Below are 24,456 nucleotides of genomic sequence, written 5' to 3'. Positions count from 1 at the left end.
TAAGGATTTTTCATTTTTGAGAAAGTTGGGGAGAAAGATGATGGTATAAAAGGTAGAAGCAGCAGCATGTTTTGCTTGTTACAAATTACACTAAATAATTTAAGTTGTTCAGAAAACTATGAGTAAACTATTGAATTAAAGAAAATAATTTAAAATTTTAATTTTATAATGAATAAATATGTATTATCTGCTTTGTGCATAACACTGCCTAGTAAAAGTTAATCAGAATATGCTGGTTGTAAGATCAGATTTCTGCTTGGTTTAGTTTTAAGTCTTAAGTAGTATAACTGTGTTACAACTTAGAATAATAAGAGGAATCTGGAGATGGCGGCCCTAAATACACTTAGATGATCTAATTAAAAATAAACGTGGTTAATAAATGACAGCATTTCAAGTTACATAGAGTGATTAATGTCCACTACCTCAGTTTTCTCCTGCCATCAATATTTCAGTCCTACTCTCTTCCTTCCCTATTTCAGAGAGCTCCTCTTTCCCATTTTTCAAAGTTAATGATTTGAGCACACTCTCAAAATCTTTTAACTTTTACCTTCCTTCTCTAAGAACTTGTTACCCTTTTTTTTTTTTCTTTTTACTCTACTAGAACACTCATGGAGTTTACTTATTTATGGTTTTTCTCTCCCAAAGTTCATTTCGATCTGTCTCATGAGAGCGGAAGAGCAGGTTACATACATACCTTAGTGTTGGACCTAGAAATTGAGCACTGGTGATCTGGTCCACAAGTCCAGCACTCTTCACTACATTGCACTGCCTGTAGTGATAATGCTATATATATCCAGCCCTCAGGAACAACTTCCCAGTTGTCATTGGCTCTTTTCTTTTCCTTAGCTACCTCCATCTAGTCATTCCCAATTCCGCGAGGATCTGTTTCCTCGGTACCTTTAAAATTCATTCCCTCTTTTATAGTACCCTAATCTCAATCTACTTCAGGCCCAGATTGGCCTCCTATCCAAACTCTTGTTAGTTGGTTTGTTCTGTACATTATGGCCAGACTTATTTTCATTAAAGATAGTTTTAATTGTGATTATTTTTCCTATACAAAAACCTCCACTGGCTTAATTCCTATAGAAGAAAACAGGTAGTAATTAAAGACCCTTCTGAGCTTATTTGTATCTTTCACTGTTCCTCTTTATATATGCACTCCAGAAAACTGAACTGATGGTTTCCTGTGTGTGTCTTCTTTTCTCCACATAGAAAGCATTGCATTCAGCTATTCTTATAAATTTAGTTCAGGTGTCATCTCAAGAAAAGGTTGAGCCCGTCATTTGGAACTTCTATAGAGCTTTGTATCTCCTCACTTTCTGCCTTGCATTGGTTATTTGTCTCTTACCTTCCTTAGTAGAATGCAACTGCAGTACCTCATCTGAAACTCAGTTCAGCAGCTGTATTTAGCCCTCATGACTGACATACCGTATTTTCTTTTTTATTCCAGTGCCTTAATATTATATTTCTGTCCTTATTTGATTAATTTTACAGTGACACTTTAGTTTCCTGTTGGAATCTGTCTTCTGAATTAACATTATTACTGTGTTTTAGCACAACCTTTAGGGCATAAATTTAAGGCCATGCCATCGTTAGCCAGATAACACAGCACCGCTTTACAAGTTTAATTGTTCCCTAAAATTTTCCTCCCATTATCTCTTTATGGAGGGATAATCTGCGTTATTTGGGTAATTCATAAGAAAACAATTTACTACAGTTTGCTAAACATCTAGTCATGGAATTTTCATAGTGCATATACATGGTAACACTGCATTAAAAATGAAACTTTTACTAGCTGTAACACTAAACAAGTGAATTTATTTAAGTTCCCATTATATGTTATGTTCATGCAATAAATTTTAGGCAGTTTGAAGAGAACACATGAAGAAGATGATGATTTTGGAAGCATGCAAGTGGCGACTGCACAGAATGGCTGACTCAACAGCAACATTATAGAGGATGTGAATTCTATTTGGGAAGGAGAAAATACTAGAGACAATAATAACGTAAAATGGTAAAAACACAAGTAGTTTCTATTCAATTTTATGTTGCTTCCAGACATGTTTCTCTACAACTTGTTGAGCAACATTTTAAGAAGATGTTGGACTTCCACAATAGATGGCACTCATGGTTTTACTTTTTTTTTTTTTTTTAAACACTTTACAGTTTTATTATAAACCAAGAATTTTGGACTTGCAAAGAGGTATTATTGCAATAATGCACTTTTCATACTTGAAATTTATTTGTATGATATAAAGTTATTACTTTAAACAAAATGCAAGTTAGGGGGATTTGTTTATAAAATCTGGGTAATTTATAACAAAAGAATTTCCTAAAGTTTGCTAAAAATTCATTGTGTTCTATAGATTACATTAAATAATTTTGCAGTTCGATTTTATGATGGAGCCTCTTACAGAAACATTAAAAAAAATGCAGGAATCTGCCACATTTCTTTTTTAGTATAATTAAGTAGCTTAATTACCGTTCTTCAAAACCTCTCAATCTCTTATTACTAATCTTTAAATCATGACAGCCAACTTATCCTTACTTTAACACCATCCAAGTATTGCTTCCTTTCCTATTACCTTCCTAATTTGTTTAGTCTATAGAAAAAAAGTTGAATGAACAAACGATGTTTTGCTTTATATATACCAGATGCTCAAAAAACAAGGAGTGTTTTAGATTTTCAAGTGACTTTCCTTTTTGCATTTCTTGAAAGCCAAATGTTGTGTGTTCTTTTTAGAGTTGCTTAGCCCGTTTTTTTCCTTTGTTCAAAATGGTTTTAAATAGAATAAACCATTGTAGCACTATTTTTTTTTCTAAATGACGCCCTAAAAAGTGCCTTGCATCGTTAAAAATAATAAAACTAAATCCTCATGACCTATATAAATTAGTATGTAGAATGAAAAGTTTTTAACACTTTTCTGTAATTTTTTTTAAACTATAAATTAGTTTAAACTGAAAGCCTGAGGCTTGAAGAAACCTCAGTAAATTATTTGGAAATATTTACTCCATTTTTTGTTGTCTTAATGATTCTGTGAGGTTGTTGTGGCTCAGACAGCAGCTTTTCTTTGAAGATTGAATTTATTGGGGAAAGTGGTTTGTGGGACTTTAGTTTACTTTAAACTAGTGTTTTAGTCAGTTCTTTACATTGAGTTAATCCAAATTTCCCCCATAAGTTGTATTAGCAAAGTCACTTTATGGATCCTTCTTTCTCCATATATATATATATGGTGGTAAGAAAAACAGTTTTGCTATTTTAAATATGATGTGAGGGAGGTGAGGAGTGTTTTTAACTTTTTATAGTTGATGATTTAGATTAGCACAAACAAAATTCTGTCTCCCTTTTCTCAGTCCTCTTTTGAGGTGCTTTACTGATGGGAATGATTTCCATGTTCCCTTGGTACCAAGAGGTACTATCCAAGGTAACCTATTACATCAAGTTACTTGCTTGGCTTTCCTCCCTAAAATGTAATAATACAGTAAAAGCTTGTTTTATCCAGCCTAGCAGGAGAGTAGAACTAAATTAAAATTGCTGTGTTGTTAATCCCTGTTGACCCAGGTGGGGCGATCCCTCTTCTGATTTCCCTTGCCTTTCTCGTTTACCACCATGAAAAGAGCTTATTGGTAATCCCATTGTGGTCTAGTATTCTGTTGTGATTAGGTCATTTGGTGTGCTCGTCTAGTCAAGATTTGCATTGAATGTTCAGAAATTCCAGCTGGTAAAGTGCCAGATAACACAGCTTTCCTGTATATAGATCACTATTGGATAAGTCAGCGAAGATCTCTCTTGTAATCTAATAATCTATGATACTACTCTCAGCAAAAACTGTTTCAAAGAATAGTATATTTTGGTTTTAAAATGAGGCAGTTAACATTTTTTAAATTAGTTTAAGTATACATATGCTCTCTAGTAGTCTGGCCAAAAATACAGATTGTTATTTATTTATAGCTGGTAATTCTCCACTTTTTCTAACCACTATGATTTGTATGTTGTCACTAAAGTGCCTGCCCAGCACTATATATTAGACTGTCTCTCACAAAACACTAGGAAAAGGGACTGTCATCTTAAGTACAGTAGTAATGTGGACAAAACATGTTCTTTATTTCACATAAGAACATTGCAAGTTTGTTTTATCTTGGATCCATTCTTCCGCCTAATGTTCAACTAGTTCTTCTGGTAGCTGTTCCTATTCTTCCTTCTGTTTGGTTCCATTTCTGTAATTCCTTTCTTTCCATTGATGTTTTATGATCGTTAATTACAGTACATTTAACCAATCATGATTTATTTTCTAGAATATTTGAATGTATGAATGACATAGCACCCAATTTTAAACATTAAATATTTAATCTGGGCACAGAATTTAAAGTGAAATTGCATCAAAACAGGACAGCTGCTTTACTGTCCATTTTGAAAATATGAAACTTAAATATTGAAAATATTCAAACTGGAATGGCAGTATTCTTACCTCCTAATTTCAGTTAATTGGTTTATGTTATTATTTTTTTAATCTATTAGATGTTTAAACAGCAGTTACTTTTGTTTATTTGTATCTACTCTATGGTGAAAATGTGAAACAGTGATAACTTTTGCTACAAACTCTCAACCACTTAACTTTTAGAGCAGAATATATATTGGGGGGATTTTGTGCTTCATCTGATTTTAGCAGTAATGTCAGAAAATGTTAAGCATGTCCTTTTTAAGAAAATGTAAGGTTTCTAATTGTCTTATTACCATGGTAATTCAAGTGAATTAGAAGTATTTAACTGCAATCTTGAATTATAAAGTTGGGATGTCCGTACACACGTGTGTGTGTGTAGAGACACACACACACACACACACACACACACACACATCAGGATCTCAACTTGATGTAAAGTAAATGAGCAGTTACCTGGCGGATTTTTTTTTTTAATAACTGGCTTAATCCATAATTCCATACAAACTTAGTTTCACTTCAGTATTTACTTTATCTTTGTCCATTCAACAATGCTCCAAAAAGGAAATGTTGGGAAATAGCTGAGAATTACTAAAAGATTTTATTTTTTTTATTGGTTAGAAAAATATGTTTCTAGGGTCTTTGAATGCTGGATTTTTTTTGTCTTACCCATCCATGGCAGCTAAAACAAAAATCACTCAAAATATTCAGGTTTACATGTTAGCTCTCTTTTATAGGGAGCTGCCATACCTCACAGTTCAAAGTGTATTCTGTAGATCAGTAACATTATACTGACATGTAATTGCAATTTACTATGCAGCAAAAATAATTCAAGAAAAATAACCTACAGTGTCTACTTACCTTTGTATAGACAATTGCTTAAGTTACTCTGCTTTTAACATTTGTACTTGGATAAAATGCTTATGTATGTATAGGAATGTCACAGTGCAAGATGCTGCTAGCCCAGACACAAAGTATTAAAATTATTTTGTGAAGATTGGTGGTTGTATTAAAACTGTTGTGCCATTATACCTCAAAAGGATTGAAAAGCTCATTTATACTGCTTATGCCTCAGAACTTCTTTACTTAGATTATTGGCTTCTAGGTAGAAGTAACCTAGTTTCACTCCCACAGATTAAGGATGATAGGTGAACGCTGAATATTGATAAGCACTTAAGAGCACCTTCCAAAACACTGGTCACACACACACAAAAATATGGCCAGTTATCCATGCAAAGCCCAAATTTCAGCTCAAGTATATTGTTAAGGATTAGTTGATCAAGTTTAGAGTTGGAAGTGAGGAAATTCAATTCATGCCTGAAGGAAAGGGTAGGTAATCCATAGAAGTTTCCAGCCCATTAAAAAAATACTTCTTGCTTTTACAGTACCCTCTTCCCCATTAGCCTACCTACATACTATTCTTCATCAAATGTAAGATGCCATCACTACACAATTATTTTAGATACCACTAAAAGGCAAAATATTGCTGAATAAACTATGACAAGCCCTTGATCATAAAATGCACATCTTAGAATCAATGAAATATGAATATACAGAATATATGGAGCACAATAAAAATCACAACTGCCATTTCATTATACCTTTTCAAAAGAAACTGTGAATATAGTTCACATGTTTTATGCAACTATTTTTTGTACTCAAGTCTACTCGCAATATAGTTTAGAAAATCATAAACATACTCTGGTTAACTAAAGCTAAATACAGATCACCATTTTCCTCGATGACAGAATTTTTATATACTATATCTTACCTGTAATTATTTCTTGTAGGGGAGATTTAAGATAAGACCTAAGAACACTATTTAAAGAAATTTATATAAATACCAACCTTGTAGGTAGTTTTATTTGATTGTTCAGTGGTAAGAAAAATAATAAAGCATTTAATTTTCCCTTTTATTAGGCTTATTTTTAACATGGGTTTTTAATTACCAGAGTGTATGTAATAAAGTTACTGTCACAACAAGGTCGTAGGACTCCAGTAAAGGCAAAACTAGCTTTGCTGCTTTCACTACAGACACATCAATTCACCTGCATACATCATCATGCACCCTCGACTGGTGAAGGGTTTCTATGGTTTTAGAAAGCCAACTTTAACTTAACTACATGGAGGGAAATCCGGAATCCAGTTGAGGAAGGTATGAGTCAAAGGGATGAGAAATAGGTGGTCTTTACTTTTCAAGTTCATTTTACAAAGAGTACACAAAACTAATTTTATTAATTATGACTTGACCTAGTAGAGTTCAATAGAAGACTCAAGGAAAGCACAGACAACATTAGGATTCTAACAAAAGACTATTCATCATATGAACAGGTTTAATGAAACATGGAATGCAAAAGATTAGAATAGAACCATTATTAATAAAGTATCTAATTCCTACTTCAACTTAAATAATTAAATAAATATAGTCAAAGCAGGATAGTAACCAGAATACCATTATAATCACATTAAATAGAAAAGCTTCTGTCAACATTTTAAGAATGTAACAAATACAGTATGATACGTTTTTAAATATTCCACTCAATTTTGTAATCGATTTTTCATAAAAATGTTCCTCAGAATAGAGGCTTCAGACACCCATGAAAAAATCAGAAATCAGGTTAGAAATACATAATATGCCAGGACTTGCTAATTCACTATTAAAAAGTACCTTGTTTTGCTCTTACGTATTTTAAACAAATGAGTAATTATTATAGTTCACATACAAGACAGGTGGTGCTTTATCTACATTAGAACTATGTATAACTTTTAGATGTACGTACATTTGTTTCACTTTGAACCATGTCACATTTTTACAAGTTAGTTTTCATTTCTACTTTAAAAGGCTGACCAGGTTATTTGCCAATACAGTAGTAGGATCAACAAATGTTGGACTGTATTACATATATATAACTTATCCGATTTCAACTAATATATGGGAAATTACACATCCCTAATTGGTATTTAGATGTTTCTTTGAAACAAAAATAATTTTATGAATGTGACAAGAAACAGCCTTATTCATTGTGTGCTTTTTTAAAAATAAGCAGTACAGACAGCAAATACATAACTCCTTACTACCTATACTCTACCAAGAAATGAAGCCCAACTTTAGAAAAATACAATGCAAGAAAAGATTCAAGTTAAAAATATACTCCTTTGGTTAAAAATCATCCTCTTTATAATATTTGTTTGTAATCTAAACTCACAGCATGTCCCACCAACCCAAAGTAATCTAATGTCATTAATATTTATTGTATACAATGTTTTTTTACAATCCAGTATCTATAGAGGTCACTAGGTTGCAGCAAAATATTTTACCTCTAGGAAGGATATATAGCCTTCTTGCATTAGCTCCTTCAACAAATGTCTTTCTTAAAAGATTTTTACTTTAAAAACCTCTGACACATGTAGTTTTCTTCAGATACTGTATATCCAAACTTTTTATAGAAACCAACATTTTGTGGTAGACATTCAAGGGTAATCTTATAACAGTTCAGTTTCTTGCTTAGCAAAGTAAGGGTTGATAATAACCTGGAATTTTAAAAAAGGGAGGGGAAGGGCATAGAGCATTTGTTAATAAAAATGGATTTTAATAACAATATGAATGAATATTACATGAAATAAAATTTCAAATTTATATTAGAAATAGGTTTAGGTCATGGCCTTTCACACTGTAAGTAGATAATCATTTAAATCACCCAAAACATTTTAGTTTGTTTCAAATATACTTTGATAATCTCCAGCCTGTTAATAAATAGGGCAAATACTAAACACCCTAACCCTCTTTAAAAATAAGTTTTAAGATTATTGTTAACACTAAAGACTGTCAACCTTTTAAAAAATATGGCCTAGGTTATTATTTTTTTTTCTAAATTCTTTCAAACTACTTAGGAACAGTCAACATTCCCAAATAAAATGGATAAATAATAGCTTTGTTCCTTATTGTTTTTTAAAGCTACTTTAGTATTTGTGACAGTATCTATTAGATTAACTCTGTATTGGTCTAATATGAAGGAGAAACAAAGCAAAAAAGTATACATCCTTTACAAATCCTTAAAGAACCCAAATCCAGTATGTTATTCTAACTGCCTTAGAGGTAAAAAAAAAACCAAACAAACAAAACTAAAAAAGATCTACAAAAATTTACCTGAAGTGTTTTCTCATGTTTGCATAGACTTAAAAATCATATCAATTTGAAGACAGAACATCTTGGTTGAAGTTATAAAATTATGAGTTATGACTAAGTGAAGTGGACTAGAATACTAGAAATTGGTCTGTTTTGTTCACTGATGTATCCCAAACACCTAATACAGTATCTGGCACATACGTGCTTAATATTTATTAAGTGAATTCTTTAAAACTCAGAAGAGATAATATTAAAAAGCAAGTTCCATCTTACAAAATAGGCAATAAGCCTATGAGACTTATTTACATTTATTTTAAGTTTTAGGTAAATGTATAGAGGATTAAACCGTGAAGGCTGTTTTAGTATACAGGGGTGCCAAAAAAATGAATACATGACTTGTATTCATCTTTTGTTATCAGTATAATTACAATTTTAATACAGTTTTTTCCTTTCTTAAAATGTGTATACATTTTTTTGGCACCTTCTGTATATGTTTCTAAAACTTGTGAGACTGAGAACATTTCCTTTGTTTTTAAATATGACAAATGGGGAAATCACTTGACTCGGCCAAAACTTTGTTTTCTACTAGTATGAGAATACTACTACTAAAAGTTAGTAACTTAAACATATTATTGCCTGTAAAATAGTATACTTCCAATTTCCAAACTATGGTAAAACTAGTATAAAAATACTTTTATTTCTTCATTAATTTCAGTCTAAGCTGTAGAGTGAGAATGGGTTCATAATTAATGAGGCCTAAAAAGAACTTCAAACAGGAAGACATGTTTAACAAGTATTTTGGCAAAAAGCTGTAAATTGAAAGACAAAGAGCATCTGATTTATCCAGGGTTACCTTGTTTCTGCCTACTTACAATTTGCCAAGCTGCTTTCCTCTGCATTCATCACTAACAACAACATCTTCTACTCTTCCTCTCTGAAAATATTTACAATATTTAAAGGACTAAGCATGTAGTTTTGTTTTTAGCTAAGTCAACAAGTGATGGTTGGTAAAAATTCATTGACAAAAATAAATGTTTTATAAATTTGAGCTTAACAAAAACCAAAATGCAAGCATTTTTTACTTATTATTATATAGGAAATAATATAATGAATCAACTTGTGGTCTAATCTTGTTTTGTCTATATCCTGAACCTCCCCACCCCCTTGTTTTAAAGCAAACCTCAGAGGCCCCATCACCAAAATGTAATCTTGTCATGAATGTACTATATCCACCATCCTAACTCCTTGCCTAATAGCAATTTATTTTAGACATCCAGATACAATTTATTAATTTCTAGTACAGAAACCCTATCAAAATTCATACCTCGCGAAAAAGATTCCAGATGTTCCTATCTTATTCTCAGTAGATTACCTAGGCTTTCTTTACTATTCCTTATGAGTCATGAGGAGTAAGGGGCTCTACAGGCATAAGAAATGTCACACTTAGAATATAGTATTCTGAACCCTTTATCACTTGGAAACTGATGGGAATTTGTGTTAGTGTAGTATATTAAAAGTAATGTTTTTCAAAAAAACAACATTAAGTATTCTAAACATTACTGCCAAATTTCTTGATGCTAACTTGGTTTCTCTATGACTATACCAAATCTAATACCTTACAGAACAATTTTTAGCAAACAATTCATACTGTTAATACAGTTTCTTCCTCATAACTTAGGGCAACATAGCTCTCATTTTATAATGAAAAGCAATGAGAAAAGAGATTTGTCTGATGGAAACTCAACGTAGGTTTTGCTAGAAAACACCTGTCCATTATAGCTTATAGGCATTAATGTGAACACATACCTTAGCACAGGAATGGGTGAATTTATGTTCTATTATCAGAGTTGCTGTAGCAACAATCTGTCCTAAAGTCACATCTTCCACAACTGTAACATAATAATCCCCAGATTTCTTCATGTGCTCAAAAGATTCTGTGGAAATTGAAAAACAGTGTTATGTGGCAGACATTAAACTTTATTGAGTACCATAAAAATACTAGGATTAACTAACTTCATTATTGAATACTTAAATCTATTTTACCATAGTAACTTATATATAATACTTTGTGTCTAAGAAAATAATAAAAATGACCAAGTACAGTAATACCTTGGTTTGCAAGCATAATTCGTTCCAGAAACAAACTACTCATACTGCAAGACAGCACTCGTTTACCACGTTAAAATGTATTAGAAATGTTTGCTCGTCTTGTGGAACACTCGCAAACCACATTTCTCGCAATCCAAGGTTTTACTGTAGTTGAAATGTCAACAATCAATAAATTGGAATATAACTCAAACATTTTAAAAATACGTAGCAAAGTAATTAATACAGCTATTTTAGATGAACAGCACTTATAATACAAATAAATTATAACACAAATAAATCTGTGACAAATGTAACAGTTACTTTAAATCAATTTCTTCAACTTTTACACTCAACAGATACCTGAATAGAGCAAAACTGCAAATTTTAACAAGAGAATGTTAACATGGCTCCATTCTCTAGGTTTTAGTCTTTGGTTTCAAAATATTTTCACAAAAGTAGTTTCCAGTTTTCCCCTTGTGATCTCAAGTGTTTCATGATTACATGACTTGCTTTTTTAGAAATTAGAATTGGTTTTGTTTTTTTGTTTTTTTTTATTTTTTATTGTGAAATACACGTTTTTTAGAATTAGTTTCAGCTGTACAACACAGTGCAATAGTTGTACTTTTTACCCCTCGAGGTGACAACCATCCCTCCCCCAATCCGCCACCCCACTTCCCCCCAATATCATACATATCTATTACAATTCCCTTGACTCCACTCCCACACTATACTCCATGTCCCATGACTATATATATATATATATATATATATATTCACTATAGTTGACATACAATATTATACAACATAAGCTTCAGGTGTACAGTGCAATGATCAAGCCTCTACCCAATCCATGATGCGGTCTCCCTAGCAAGACATGTGACCATCTGACACTCTACAAAATATTTACAACATTATTAATTATATTCCTCGAACTGTCTTTCATGTCCCTGTGGCAATATTGTAGTTATGTATTTATGCTGTCTAATCCCTTCCCCTTCTCCCTCATCCCCACCCTCTCCCAACTAGCAGCCATCAGTTGTTCCTCTATATCTCTGAGACCACTTCTGTTTACTTTGCTTGTTTATTCAGTTTTTTAGATTCCACATGTAAGTGAGATCATATGGTATTTGTCTTTCTCCGACTGACTTATTTCACTTAACATAATAGTCTCTAGGTCCATCCATATTGTTGCAAATGGTACGATTTCATTCTTCTTTACAGCTGAGTAATATTCCATTGTATAAATGTACCACAGTTTCTTAATCCAGTCATCTACCGATGGGCATTTCGGTTGTTTCCAAGTCTTGGCTATTGTGAATAGCGCTGCAGTAAACATAGGGGTACATATATTTTTTCGAATTAGCGTCTTGGGTTTCTCTGGATAGATAACCAAGAGTGGAATTGCTGGGTCATATGGTAGTTCCATTTCCAGTTTTTTGAGACACCTCCATACTGATTTCCACTAATAGCTGCACCAATCTGCAGTCCCACCAACAGTGCACCAGGGTTCCCTTTTCTCCACAGCCTCACCAGCACTTGTTGTTTGTTGATTTATTGATGATAGCCATTCTGACTGGATAGAATTGTTTTTTTTCCTTTGAAAGCACCTTGTGAAACAGGTGAAAAATAGGTCTCCATTTCCAAGTAATTTTCCCCACATTACATAGCAAATAGGAGCAAAGACAGAATAAGTACTTTCAAACTTGATTTTTAGTACTTATATTGCTGAAATAACATGGTTTCTCATCTAATCTGATACGCATGCAAAGAAGAATTCAGGAATAAAAACAGCCTAACAGTCTCGTTCTAAATAGGGGTCTGGAGTAGGAAGAAATAAATTCAATGTAGAAAAACAATGAGAATCAGGAATTGATGATCTTCAACTCAGGAGGGTGAGACAGAGAACAAAATACAACAAAATTACCTATTGAAGGAAATGAAGAAATTATAGAAAATATGAAATGACTGTTAGAGCACTGCATGGAGTCAGGAAGGTTCTGATTCTTTCCTTACCAATAACTATTGGGTCATCGGGAAAGTCATGACATATTTTTCTATGTTTTTCCATGCAAAAATGTGTCATGACTTTCCCGACGACCCAATACTTGTGATCCTGGGTGAGTCATTTGACCATTTTTTTTTTTTCCTTTTAGCTGAACCATCCTGCCACCTGTTGGCAGCTCAGCTCGGGCATCGAACTGCTGTTGCTCAGAGCTCAAACTCTTGAGCGAGCTCTTAACCAACTGAGCCACTCGGCCAGCCCACATTTGACCATTCTTGATTTCCATTCACTTATATATATTAAGGGGTAGGGAGGTTTAACTGTAAAATAACCTGCCAATCTTAAAATTCAATATAAGCAAACAAAATACATACAATATATTCTCTTACATCTTTGATTTAGTGATTACATTTCTGTGAATAACCTAACCACATGAAGAAATAACTACAATAAAACACAATCTCTAGAGCTGCTACCTAGGTTCTATGCTACAGTAATTATCTAAAAGTAGTATTTTACAAAACATGGTAATGACTACATTTGGATTCTAAAACAGTTTAGCCATGTTAAACATTTAAATAAGAAAATAGACAATTTGGACTTCTAGTCAAGATGGCAGAGTTGGTAAACGCTGTGCTTATCTCTTCCCATGACCACATCAAAATTACAACTAAATTACAGAACCACCACCCTTGAGAACTACCTGAAGACTAGTTGAACAGAAGTCCTATAACTAAGGATATAAAGAAGCCACATAGAGAATGGTAGGAGGGTTAGAGACGCAAAATGGGCTGGTCCCACATCCAAGTGTGGCGGTTAAGAATTGGGAGGAGTGTGTTGGCTACAGAGGTACCCCCTGAGGAGCAAGAGGTTCCAGCCCCACACAAGGCTCCCCAGCCCAGAGCACCAGTGCCAGTAAGGAGTTCCCACAATAGCTGGCTGTGAAAATCAGCAGGGACTCAGTCTGAGTGAGATGGAGGGCTGCTGGAGACTCAGGCGTCCATTTACAGGTCCAGAGTACAGACTCACAAATAGTTGCCTTAAGCTCCAGAGAAGGGATTGCAGCTTGAAGAGCACCAGGCACCTACAAGGAGGAACTGAATTGTCTGGCTTCAAGCAGAGGGCTGGAGGGGCAGCTCTTTCTGCATTGTTCCTTGTTGAGCTCTCCTCCCACACTGCTGGCAGGCCCAGGTAGGCACCAAATCTTAGTCTCCATCCACCTGGCTAACACTGTTCTTGTCCCACCCTGGTGATTCTCAGAGACCCCCACTCCATCCAAATGACCCACCTGGTCTGAACCTCTTTCAGATGCTAATCCATGCAGACAGCTAACCTGGGCCCACATTGTGGGCTTTCCTAAAAATATATCAAAGGTCCCCAACCAAGCAGCAGCTGGCCTTGGTGTGCCCTGTACCTTTTGATAAACAGCCCAAAGCCTAACACTAGTGGAAACCAGCCTCGGTTCGCAGCATAGCCTCTCCCAGGTTCTCCAAGCCCAGCATAGGCAGCTACTGACCTAGCCTGTACTAAGAGGCCCCAGAACCAACCAACCTGGTGGTTCGCTTCAGGCAACACCACAGCACCACTCAGCACCACAAATGACACACCCAGAGGGTGGACTCGGCAGTTACCAGAGCCCCGCTAAAGCGAATCCCCCTCCATGGGGTCCACCCCTGTACAGCATAATGTCTGCTGTGGTCACAATAGTCAGCCTGAAGGTCAGGCCCACCCACTGACAGGCCAACTGCCATCAAAGCTCAACTACAGCAGGAGGGCACACAAAGCCCACAAAAGGGACACCCATGGAGCACCTGGCTTAGATGATCCAGGGACACTGCCGCTGGGCCTCCAGGACACCTACTACATAAAGCCACTCTGCCAAGACTGAGACACAGCAGATCTACCTAATACATAGAAACAAAACAAGGCAGAAGCGAAAATGAGACAAACATGTCCCAAATGAAAGAACAGGAAAATACTCCAGAAAAGGAACTAAACAAAATGGAGGCAAGCAATCTACCAGATGCAAATTCAAAACACTGGTTGTTGGGCTGGCTGAGTGGCGCATTGGTTAAGAGCTGGCTTGGGATGCCAGAGGGCCCCAGTTCGGATCCCACATATGAGGGCCAGTTACACTGCCCTCTACAGCTAAAATGCTGAACAAATGCTCAACTTGGAACTGGGCTGCCATGAGTCACCTCACAGCGTAGGCTGCAACCCCTGCTGCAGAGGGTTGCCATGGGCTACCGTGTGTAGCCAGCGTGAACGGCCAGCAGCCGCAGTGAGCGGCCGTTCAGAAGCCAGCAACTGATCTGCCTCGCCTGGGAAGAACGCAGTGGTGGTGCCAAATTGGGCCAGTGCCTCCACAACTAGACTCCACAACTAGACTAAAAAACAAAAACGACAGCAACTTGTCTGTTCCCCTTCCCCCGATTCCCCAGCGCTGTTCCCATCCCTCAATTCCCCAACTAAAAAAAAATGTTAAAAAAATAAAAAAACACTGGTTGTTATAAGGATGGTCAATGAACTAAGGAGAAGAACAGATGATCTCAGTGAGAACTTCAAAGAGGAAACAAAAAAAAGGAGATAGAAAACATAATGAACCTGTAAGAAATGAAGAACACAGGAACTGAAGAATCAATACCAGATTAGATGAAGCAGAGGACTGAATCAGTGATTTGGAAGACAAGGTAGTAGAAAACACCCAATCAGAACACCAAAAAGAAAAAGTGGAAAAAAAAAAAAAGGATAGTTTAAGGGGCCTCTGGAACAACATCAATTGTAACAACATTCACATCACAGGAGTACCAGAAAGAGAAGAAAGAGAGCAGGGTATTGAAAAAATATTTGAAGAAATAATGACGGAAAACTTCCCTATCCCGGTCAAGGAAATAGACATACAAGCCCAGGAAGTGTAGAGTCCCAGACAAGATGAACCCAAAGAGGCCAACACCAAGACATGTCATAATTAAAATGCCAAAGATTAAAGACAGAGAATCTTAAAAGCAGCAAGAGAAAAGCAGTTAGTTACCTACAAGGGAGCCCCCATACAACTGTCAGCTGATTTCTCAACAGAAACTTTGCAGGTAAGAAGGGGCTGGCACAAAATATTCAAAATGATGAAAAGCAAGGACCTACAGTCAAGATTACTCTACCCAGCAAGTCTATAGTTTAGATTCAAAGGAGAGATAAAGAGCTTCCCAGACAAGAAAAAGTTAAAGCAGTTAATAACCAACAAACCAGTATTAGAAGAAATGTTAAAGGGACTTCTTTTAAGAAGAAAAAATAATATCAATAATAAAATTGTAATAACTACATACCTATCAATAATTATTTTAAATGTAAATAGATTAAATGTTCCAGTCAAAAGACAGGGTAGCTGAATGGATAAGAAAACAAGATCCAAGAGCCCATCAAAAGACATGGGGATAAAGAAGATGTGGTACATATATACAATGGAATATTACTTGGACATAAAAAATGAAATTTTACCTTTGTTATAACATGGATAGCCCCAGAGGGTATTATGCTAAGTGAAATAAGTCAGACAGAGAAAGATGAATACCGTAAGATTTCACTTATATGTGTAATCTAAAAAACAAAATAAATGAACAAGCAAAATGTACAAACTCATAAATACAGAGAACAAACAGATGGTTGTAAGCTGGGAGGGGACTTGGGGAGCTGGGTGAGAAAGGAGAGGGATTAAGAAGTACAAATTGGCAGTTACAAAACAGTCACCAGGAGGATGTAAAGAACAGTTTAGGGAATATAGTCAATAATATTGTAATAACTATACATGGTGTCAGGGATCACTTTGTAAGTTATATAAATGTCTAACCACTAATCTGTACACCTGAAATTAATATAATATTGAATGTCAACTATAATTGAAAAAAAATTTTTTTAAAGAGACAAAAAATAGCTAATTTATCATTTGAATAATTTCCAGCTATTTGAACAAAAACACATGTATTCTATATTGAACACAGCTCTAAACAAAAATAAAATCATGTTTCCCTTTATTTCTTTTCATTCAGGAAAAAGACGCTGTAGTACTTACTCATAAATTGTTCAGGGTTGACAACTCCAGTCTCTGTCAGCTGACTTAGTACCTTAAAAAAACCTAGTTTTGCAAAAACAGATTTCAAGTCATGAGAAGAGCAAATGAAAGATATATCAAATGAAGCAATATGTGAAATAAGTGGGTGCGATTATGGGCAATTATTTTTTCAAAATTATCTAATGAATCATTTTAAAATTATTATTTGAAAAGATTAAACTGAAACCCATTATTCTTTCTATAATCATTACATAAAACAAAGAATAGGTTTTACTAATATTTTTGCCTACATAATATTTTTAGAATAGTGCCAACCTTAATATTTACAGAACCAGCATGTATATTTTTCCATGTAATTTGCATTAAATTCAATGGAAGGAATGCCTAATTTTCCCAACTATGTACTTTGATTTTACTTAAAAATGCAAGATTCTCAATGACCAAATATAATACTATACAAAATATAATTGTTGAGACTACAATTTTTAAAGGTTCCTGATTAATTTCAGTAATGTTATCTTAATGTGAACAGCACATTTTAGAACTTTGATAATCTTAATTTCTACAAACTCAATGATTAATTTGACCAAAATTATTTTCTTCAGATTTTGTAACAAATAGAAAACTGTAAAAAGTTGATTTTTTATTACCAAAACTTAAGGCAATCATTTTGGAGAATTTAGATATTAAAAAAAAAATTAGGGTCAGCCGAGTGGCTCAATTGGTTAAGAGTTAGCTTAAGAGCGTGAGCTCTGAGCAACAGGGCCACCAGTTCGATTCCCACATGGGCCAGTGACCCTGGGCCCGAGCTGAGCTGCCGCTGAGCTGCCAACAGGTGCAGGATGGCTCAGCTGGTGAGAGCAGGTGCTCCTAACAACAAGACTGCCTATTCAGTGGTGGGCTATGCCCACCCGCAACTAAGATTGAACACAGCACCTTGAGCTTGAAGGCCACACGCTGCCAATGGGCAGCCAGATGGCGACTAGCGCCCTCCACAATTAAGATTGAAGAACAACAACTTGGCTGGTCCCCTTCCCCAATTCCCCAACACTGTTCCTGTCCTCCAATTCCCCAATTAAAAAAAAAAATTTAAGGGCCGGCTGAGTGGCTCAGTTGGTTAAGAGCTCGCTCAAGAGTTTGAGCTCTGAGCAACAGCGGTTCGAGTCAGCCCGAGCTGAGCAGCCGTGAGCTGCCAACAGGTGGCGGGATGGCTCAGAAAAAAAAAAAAAAAAAAAATTAATAGGTAGACAAAAATTTTTGCATCTTATCCAAGGCCAATTATCTCCACCTTCATTCCCCATCCAGCTTCTTAGAGAAGATTCTTCCTTATGTGTCACTATACATGATCATTTCACCTTTATGAGAAGTCTTTTGGCTTCTTACAGGAAGGAGCAGTACTGTTCTTAAGTCATTTGAAATATTTAACAATAATATCTGGTCTTAGCCATGACACACAAACACTGAAATTGAGGGTCTCAGTCACTTTAAAAATTAAATACAAAATATAATTCAAAGTCAGTATTTTTTTTTAAATTATCGCCATTATCATGTTTGTGGAGAAAATAAAATACTAACTACAATTCTAACCAGAATTTGTAAATTAAGTAAGTCCACACCTCTATTTAAGTCAGCAGTACAAAGAGGCCTCAAAACCAAACCTTCTCCAGGATGTGTTGGGGAAATGGCTGGAGAAAATGTAGCTGTATTCTGGCTCCAGTCCACTTCTTTGAGTAGACTTGGGTCAAACATAGGAGTTTCATCAGGTTTCATCTTTGCAGTAAGGTCTAAAATAAAATTTTAAATGTTAATCCACTTTATTTAACAGAAGTAAAGTTACTATGATTGGCAAGAAAGTTAATTTCTTAATAAAAATGAATGCAATTAGAAAAATTCTTTAACAGTTATGCAAGATATTTTAATTGAGCTTCCTGAATCTGTAACATTAAATGCCACAACTACAGATACACAGAAAATGCATGATTATTATCAAAGAGTAAACAAGTGACTAAAAGTTTTAAACTTTAAAAGCCCACTTTATGCACGTCTTTTCAAACATTTTTACCTATGGGAATGCTGTGAATAGCTGAGTTTTCATGGGCTCTTATATTTTTTTCATTGTTGGATTTTATTATTAGGCTAAAAAACAAATAATAAAATTTTTGGTCTAAGTTGCCACTAAGGAAGACTTATTGGACATAGAACTTGGTTTTATATATGAACCATGAACTGAAAATAACTTATGATAAACTGACTTAAATTAATTACTCTCTGCGTTCATTGTAATAGTTGGTCTCAGCTATGATAAATTCACACTAAGAACATCTGCTGGATTTGTTTTCACAACAGGCTTTCTAAACATCTATAACATAAGTTTCTCAGCTGCACTTAAGCAGCTTAAGAACAGCCAGTGTTTTTCATGCTAGTAAAGAATGTTCAATTATGATATTTTCATCTCTTTTGAACATTCAGAAATAGGAAGGTTCTTACTTGGTGTGGTCTAATAAAACTGAGACTAAATAATAGATATAAAGATAGAAGGGATGAAAAATAAATTATATAAAACATAAAAACAGGAGGGAGCCCTTCAGTGGAACACAAGAGTTCCTAGAAGAAACAGGGTCTTCCTAACAATTAGGGAGACTGTACAGCAAACCCCAACTTTCATTTCTATCCTATACCCAGTTAAAGAAAGTATTCTATTTGATACCTGCCTCTAGCATGTCTTTGAAAAAAGAATTTAAAGATATACATCCATAATATACTACCATAAAACAAAGAAATACAGGAAAAATTAAATCCATTTAATGACAGAAGCGTTTCCCCAGTAATTTTCAGATGTTCCCTATTTCATAAGTCACAGTACGCTTAAGGGCAACTCTTCTTAACTTTTCCTTAAAGATTGATTAAATTTCTTCCTGTGTAACCCGATGCAGCTATACAGGTAATGCTGCAGCGTAACAGAGGCTCTGGGAAGCTAGTGTGGTGTAACAGAAGTTAACATTGTTCAGCACTTATGTTCCAGGCATTGTTCAAAGAACTTACACACTAACTCACTTCAACACTTCTACAGGGTAGGGATGATTATTATCTGCATTTAACAGATGAGGAAATGCAGGCAGACATGCTAAGTAACTTGCCCAAGGTCACAAAATTAGTGGAGCCAGGATTTAAACACAGGCATGGACAGAGCATGAGTTCTGGAATCAGACCTGGTGTTTGAATGCCAGCTGTGTGATCATGGCTAAGGTAAACTCTGAGAATCCGTTCCCTCGTTTGTAAAATGGAGAGGAAATTACTGGAAGGATAAAATGGATTACTGTATACAGGCACCTGACGGTGCATGACAGATTGCAAGTGCTCAACAAGAAAGATATCCTTGAGTAAGCAAATAATTCAAATTCATGTTGATAAATTCTTTTTAATTTTTTTCACCTGTAAATTAATGAGTCAGGCACTGTGCTGGGTACAGGGGCTACAAAAACAATGACAGGTTGTTTATTATGTTTATGTTAATGCTAACTAAAAGTCAGCATTGTTGGATAGGAAAGAAGAAATTTTTAAAATCATAGTTTATTTTGTAGAATAAGGAGAGGTTTTTTTTCTTTTTCCCCCCCTTAAAAAGTGCTCAGATCATGTTATACTCTAAACACTGTACCTGGCTCTAAGAATAGTAAGGGAAGGAAATAAATTTTGATGATTGAATCATTCATATCAAATTTAACAAGCTCACAGTCCATTTGAAACAGATTTTTTACAAGTTAATTTTACTGCATGATTTTAGTGATTGTCCCTGATAACTGGGCCCCTGAGGGTTTTGTGTGTACTCTCACATGAAAGATGGGTAACAGTGTTATTGTTTTTCAGGTATGCAAACAAACAGGCTAAATATTTATCAATAGAATAAAATGTGTACATTAAATGCAAAAGCCAGAAAGTTTTAAGAATTTAAGTTCCTCAAGACAACACACCATTTAAACATTTTGATGTTCATGCTATTTAACATACAATTGCAACCATGAAGAAAGCTCAGAAGGGAATTTAGATGAACATTAAGACAATTTCAAGTTAACTAGCTTCCTTTTTCCTATAAAGTTGCCTGAGTTTACAATAAAATGTAGCTTAGAAAACATGCAAAATAGGGTTAATAATTTCTGAGAGAGAGGGGAGAAGTATAGCGAAGAAGAATTAGGATTATGAAGCCTTTTAACTAATGAATTTTAAACACTAAATATTAATATTTTCCTGTGCATTTTTTCAACCAGATGGTCCTATTCCATGAATGATCATAAAAATAAATGATACTGGCTAACATTTACTGAGCGCTTTATATTTGTTAACTCTTAAAAATACAATGAAAGATGTATCATTATTATCCCCATTTTGCAGACCAGGAAGCAGGCACAGCAACTTGCTCAATATAACAGCCAATATTAGGTAGAGTTAGGATTCAAAAACAGGCAACAGGGCCAGCCGCATGGGCACCAGACCTGTGTGGTTACACAGGGCCCCACTCTTGGTTTAATTCTCTGCTGCCCTGTCTTGAAATTTTTAATAATTTTTTGACAGAAAGCCCTGCATTTTCATCTTGCATGGGTTACCACAAATTATGCAGCCATTCCTGCATGCCTGCAGACTGTACTTAGTACTAAAGATACACTAGTGAAAATGAATTCCCTACTTTATTGTACAAGAGTTAAAGACATCAAAAGCAGCTCTTGGAACCTATATTTTGAAAATATGAATTTCAAACTAGTCAAAATACATTAAACAAAGCATTCTGGATAGAGTCTGTTAATCAGGCAATCAGAAATTAATATTAAAATGTTTTATGAGCTATTTTATAAAAACAGAGCCATACTTAAGGTTACCTTCTTTTATCTTACTTGGTCCCCATACAGTAAAATTCTGCTGGTGTCCGATTAACATGCTGATAAAACTAAAGTAAGATGTGATTTGACACCAAATTTTCAAAAATTTTAGAAAAAAAATAGGTAAATTTATTTGATTTACAAAAGAAATAATATTTTAGCATCTTAAGGTGCCCCCAGGTACTGCAAAACTAGGAAATTTCAGCAAACATAACTGCATAGCTGTTTGAAGCTGAATTTCATCATTATCACTGGGGTCTTATTTTAAATATTTTAGATTAATTTTAAAAAGTAAACCCATATGTCTCAAGAACCGCTCCTGGTTGACTGTTAAATCAGTATGCATTTACAAGGCCCATATATGCCTAACCTTAGCTCAATAAATGCCTAGTGAATGAATAACAAATGGTATAAGACTTATATGGGGGTCACATTTCAGAAAATCCAGAAGAAAAAAGATTTGCAAACTGCCACAAGTGTTATCACAAAAACCATAAACTAAATTTATTTTTACTAGGATCACATCAGGTTTTCATTCAGTTGACTATTCTTTGGACACACTTCTAACAATTTGCTTTCCCAGCCTCTATAGCCGACTACAATACAAATGGGGAGGAGCTGCTGCTAGAAGCAAGCAAATGAGAGCAACAAGTAATAGACACTCGAAATGAAATTTTTGAGTTGATATAAAGATTTAAAAAACATCATATAAAGCCAAATATAAATTCATATATGTCAAGACATCACTACATTACTTCAGTACCTGGTGAATGGGCAAAAGGGAGACTTATGCTGATTGGGACTAGGGTTCACCTACATATATTTTATAACAATTTCAATAATTTGACTAAAATTTTAATCTAAAGAACACTCAATTTGCTGATGAGTTCAATAGGCCTGGCCATATTAATAAATTGTGCAATTACACTTCACTTGAAAATTTTAAGAAGTATTTCCTGGTAGTTTATTTGATCTTTATAATCTACGCATTACTCTCTCTGGACGTGGACACTGACGCTGGTGGTTTCCGGAATTTACCCCAAGGCTAACACACAAATTAGTGAACTGGACTAGAATGCTGCTATCCTGTTCTCCCATCTTGGAAATACCATCTTCAATCGACACTAATCTTTACATCATTGTGTCAGGCAGGTAGCACTGTCCCCTATGCTAAAAAAGGTCAGCGAATCCTGCCTAAAAAGAACTGATCTGATTTCTTGAGATCCAGTCCTGGATTTGTTGATGAGTGGGTATCTTAAAACTAACCCCATAATCTCCTGTTCAATTTTGTACGAAATTTAAGTTCGGTTTACATAATCGTTATCTCCTATACAGCAGAAATCACAGTACTCGGTGTTTCGAAGGGTAGAAGCCCAGGGAAAAGAGACAAAGGATGTCCCTCCTTCCCGCAGTGAAAGCCCCTATCTAGTATGGTTAGGGCAGGAGGTGATCTTCCGAGCAGGACTGTGTCCTCAAGTGGCTCACGACCGCCCTGGGGTGCGCCTCGGAAAGGAGCCGGGAAAAGGCCTGGGGCGTTCATGCCCATTCAAAAACGATGGCGGCAGAGACTGTGAGCAACAGTCTCGATCCCCACGCCACAGCCTGGTGAGCTAAGAGTTAGTTTCGACCCTCGTCGCGGCTCCGGCCCTGCCAGGGACACCCTTGCAAGGCTGGACCATTGGCCATTATCACTAACCTCAGCTCCAGGCGCATGTCCGCTCAACTTGCTCGGAAGCGCGCTCTACAACCTCGTGCACCCAGCCGGCAAGGATAACCCTGCTCCCCGAGCGGGACACGTCCGCTACCCACCCAGGGCCTAACTCGCCTCGCCTGGGGGCAGCAGTCACACCTGTTTGATTAATCTCAAGGCAGGCCCACCTCAGTCCCCAGGACCCCCGGCCCGGCCTCACTCTCACTCCCCGGCCCCCATCCCCCCTCACCAGTAGAGACCCCGCAGTCGGCGCTCCTCTCCCGGCCCGGCAGACTCTCACCCACCCGGGTACACAGTACTGGATCCGGATCCTGCCTCAGGGCCAACCCCACCTCCTCCACCTCCACCTTCAGCACCACAGTCGTCGCCGCCGCTGCAGCCAAGACGTGGCAGCGCCAACGCCTCCACCCCGCCCCCGCCCGCTTACGCAAGGCCTCACGCAGGCGGGCGGAGGGGCAGAAGAGCGAAAGCGGGGACGCCTCCCGGGGGCGTGGTAGGGGCGTGAGGGGCGTGGCCTGAGGCTATAAGTCAGCCCGCGAGGCGGAGCGAAGACGTCCCGGGAACTCCACCCCTCAGCGGTGGGGGTACTGAATCCTGACGTTGCTCCCTGCAGCCTTCCCTACGGCGTCGGTATGTTAGTTCAGGGGAAATAATTCTACTTAGGAATCAGCTAAGCGCTGTTAATGGTGACTAGCTGAACTTCAGATTCTCAGAGACCAAAGGCTCGGCTTCTAGCCTTCTTCATTTACCCCTTGTTGCCCCTTTAAGTCAATCTATTAATTAGGATTTCGCCTACTCCCTGGCAGCTGAAGCTCCTCATCCCGTTTTCTCAGTCACAAATCCATCCTCCATGAGGTTGCATTCTACTCCTTCGAGGCTGTTCTATTTATTTCTCCCGCAAATCCTATTTGGATCAACACGGGGTTAGGACACTGGTTCTCAACTGCACCGATTTCGCCTCCCCGGAGACAACTGGCAACGTCTGGAGCATTTTCAACCTCGTGTCCCCGGTAGAGGTGTTTCTGGCATCTCTCCAGGTGATAGAGGATTATAGGTAGGTAGCTGAAGACCAGGTATGCTCATAAACGTTTTACAATACACAGGACAGCGCTTCACAACAAATAACTACCTGCCCTGAAATGTCAGTACTGCTGAGGTT

At 36.3% G+C, this 24,456-nt stretch overlaps 2 protein-coding genes across 3 annotated transcripts in view; one reads left to right on the top strand and one right to left on the bottom strand.

Moving 5' to 3' along the window:
* Positions 1 to 5,478, top strand: part of STYX (serine/threonine/tyrosine interacting protein) — a 28,205-nt gene extending 22,727 nt beyond the window's left edge. Inside the window, exon 12 of the mRNA XM_019645488.1 lies at positions 1,864 to 5,478. Within this exon, the coding sequence (XP_019501033.1) occupies positions 1,864 to 1,937 (74 nt within the window). The 3' untranslated portion in view covers positions 1,938 to 5,478. The remainder of the gene's footprint in view (positions 1 to 1,863) is intronic.
* Positions 5,479 to 6,610: 1,132 nt separating this feature from the next.
* Positions 6,611 to 23,727, bottom strand: GNPNAT1 (glucosamine-phosphate N-acetyltransferase 1). Of its 2 annotated transcripts, none has more exons than XM_019645518.1 (6): positions 23,527 to 23,727; positions 18,335 to 18,502; positions 16,719 to 16,781; positions 10,372 to 10,499; positions 9,438 to 9,499; positions 6,611 to 7,970 (listed from the first exon to the last, which is right to left on the bottom strand). In XM_019645518.1, the coding sequence occupies exons 2-6, from the start codon at positions 18,486 to 18,488 to the stop codon at positions 7,823 to 7,825; spliced, it is 555 nt and encodes a 184-aa protein (XP_019501063.1). In that variant the 5' UTR covers positions 18,489 to 18,502; positions 23,527 to 23,727; the 3' UTR covers positions 6,611 to 7,822. The 2 variants fall into 2 exon arrangements, with proteins under 2 accessions (XP_019501063.1, XP_019501053.1); XM_019645508.1 differs by having other exon boundaries at positions 23,582 to 23,726.
* Positions 23,728 to 24,456: the final 729 nt, after the last annotated feature.

This window comes from Hipposideros armiger, unplaced genomic scaffold (genome assembly GCF_001890085.2).
Source record: "Hipposideros armiger isolate ML-2016 unplaced genomic scaffold, ASM189008v1 scaffold_5, whole genome shotgun sequence".
Lineage (NCBI taxonomy): Eukaryota > Metazoa > Chordata > Mammalia > Chiroptera > Hipposideridae > Hipposideros > Hipposideros armiger.
This window is presented reverse-complemented; position numbering and strand designations above follow the sequence as displayed.

Coding starts and splice junctions, on each gene's coding strand:
- GNPNAT1 (XM_019645518.1), bottom strand. CDS start 18,488: ATGAAACCTGATGAAACTCCTATGTTTGACCCAAGTCTACTCAAAGAA. Junction 16,782..18,334: donor TACTGCTGACTTAAATAGAG/GTGTGGACTTAC, acceptor TTGCAAAACTAG/GTTTTTTTAAGGTACTAAGT. Junction 10,500..16,718: donor CAACCCTGAACAATTTATGA/GTAAGTACTACA, acceptor CAATTTCCACAG/AATCTTTTGAGCACATGAAG.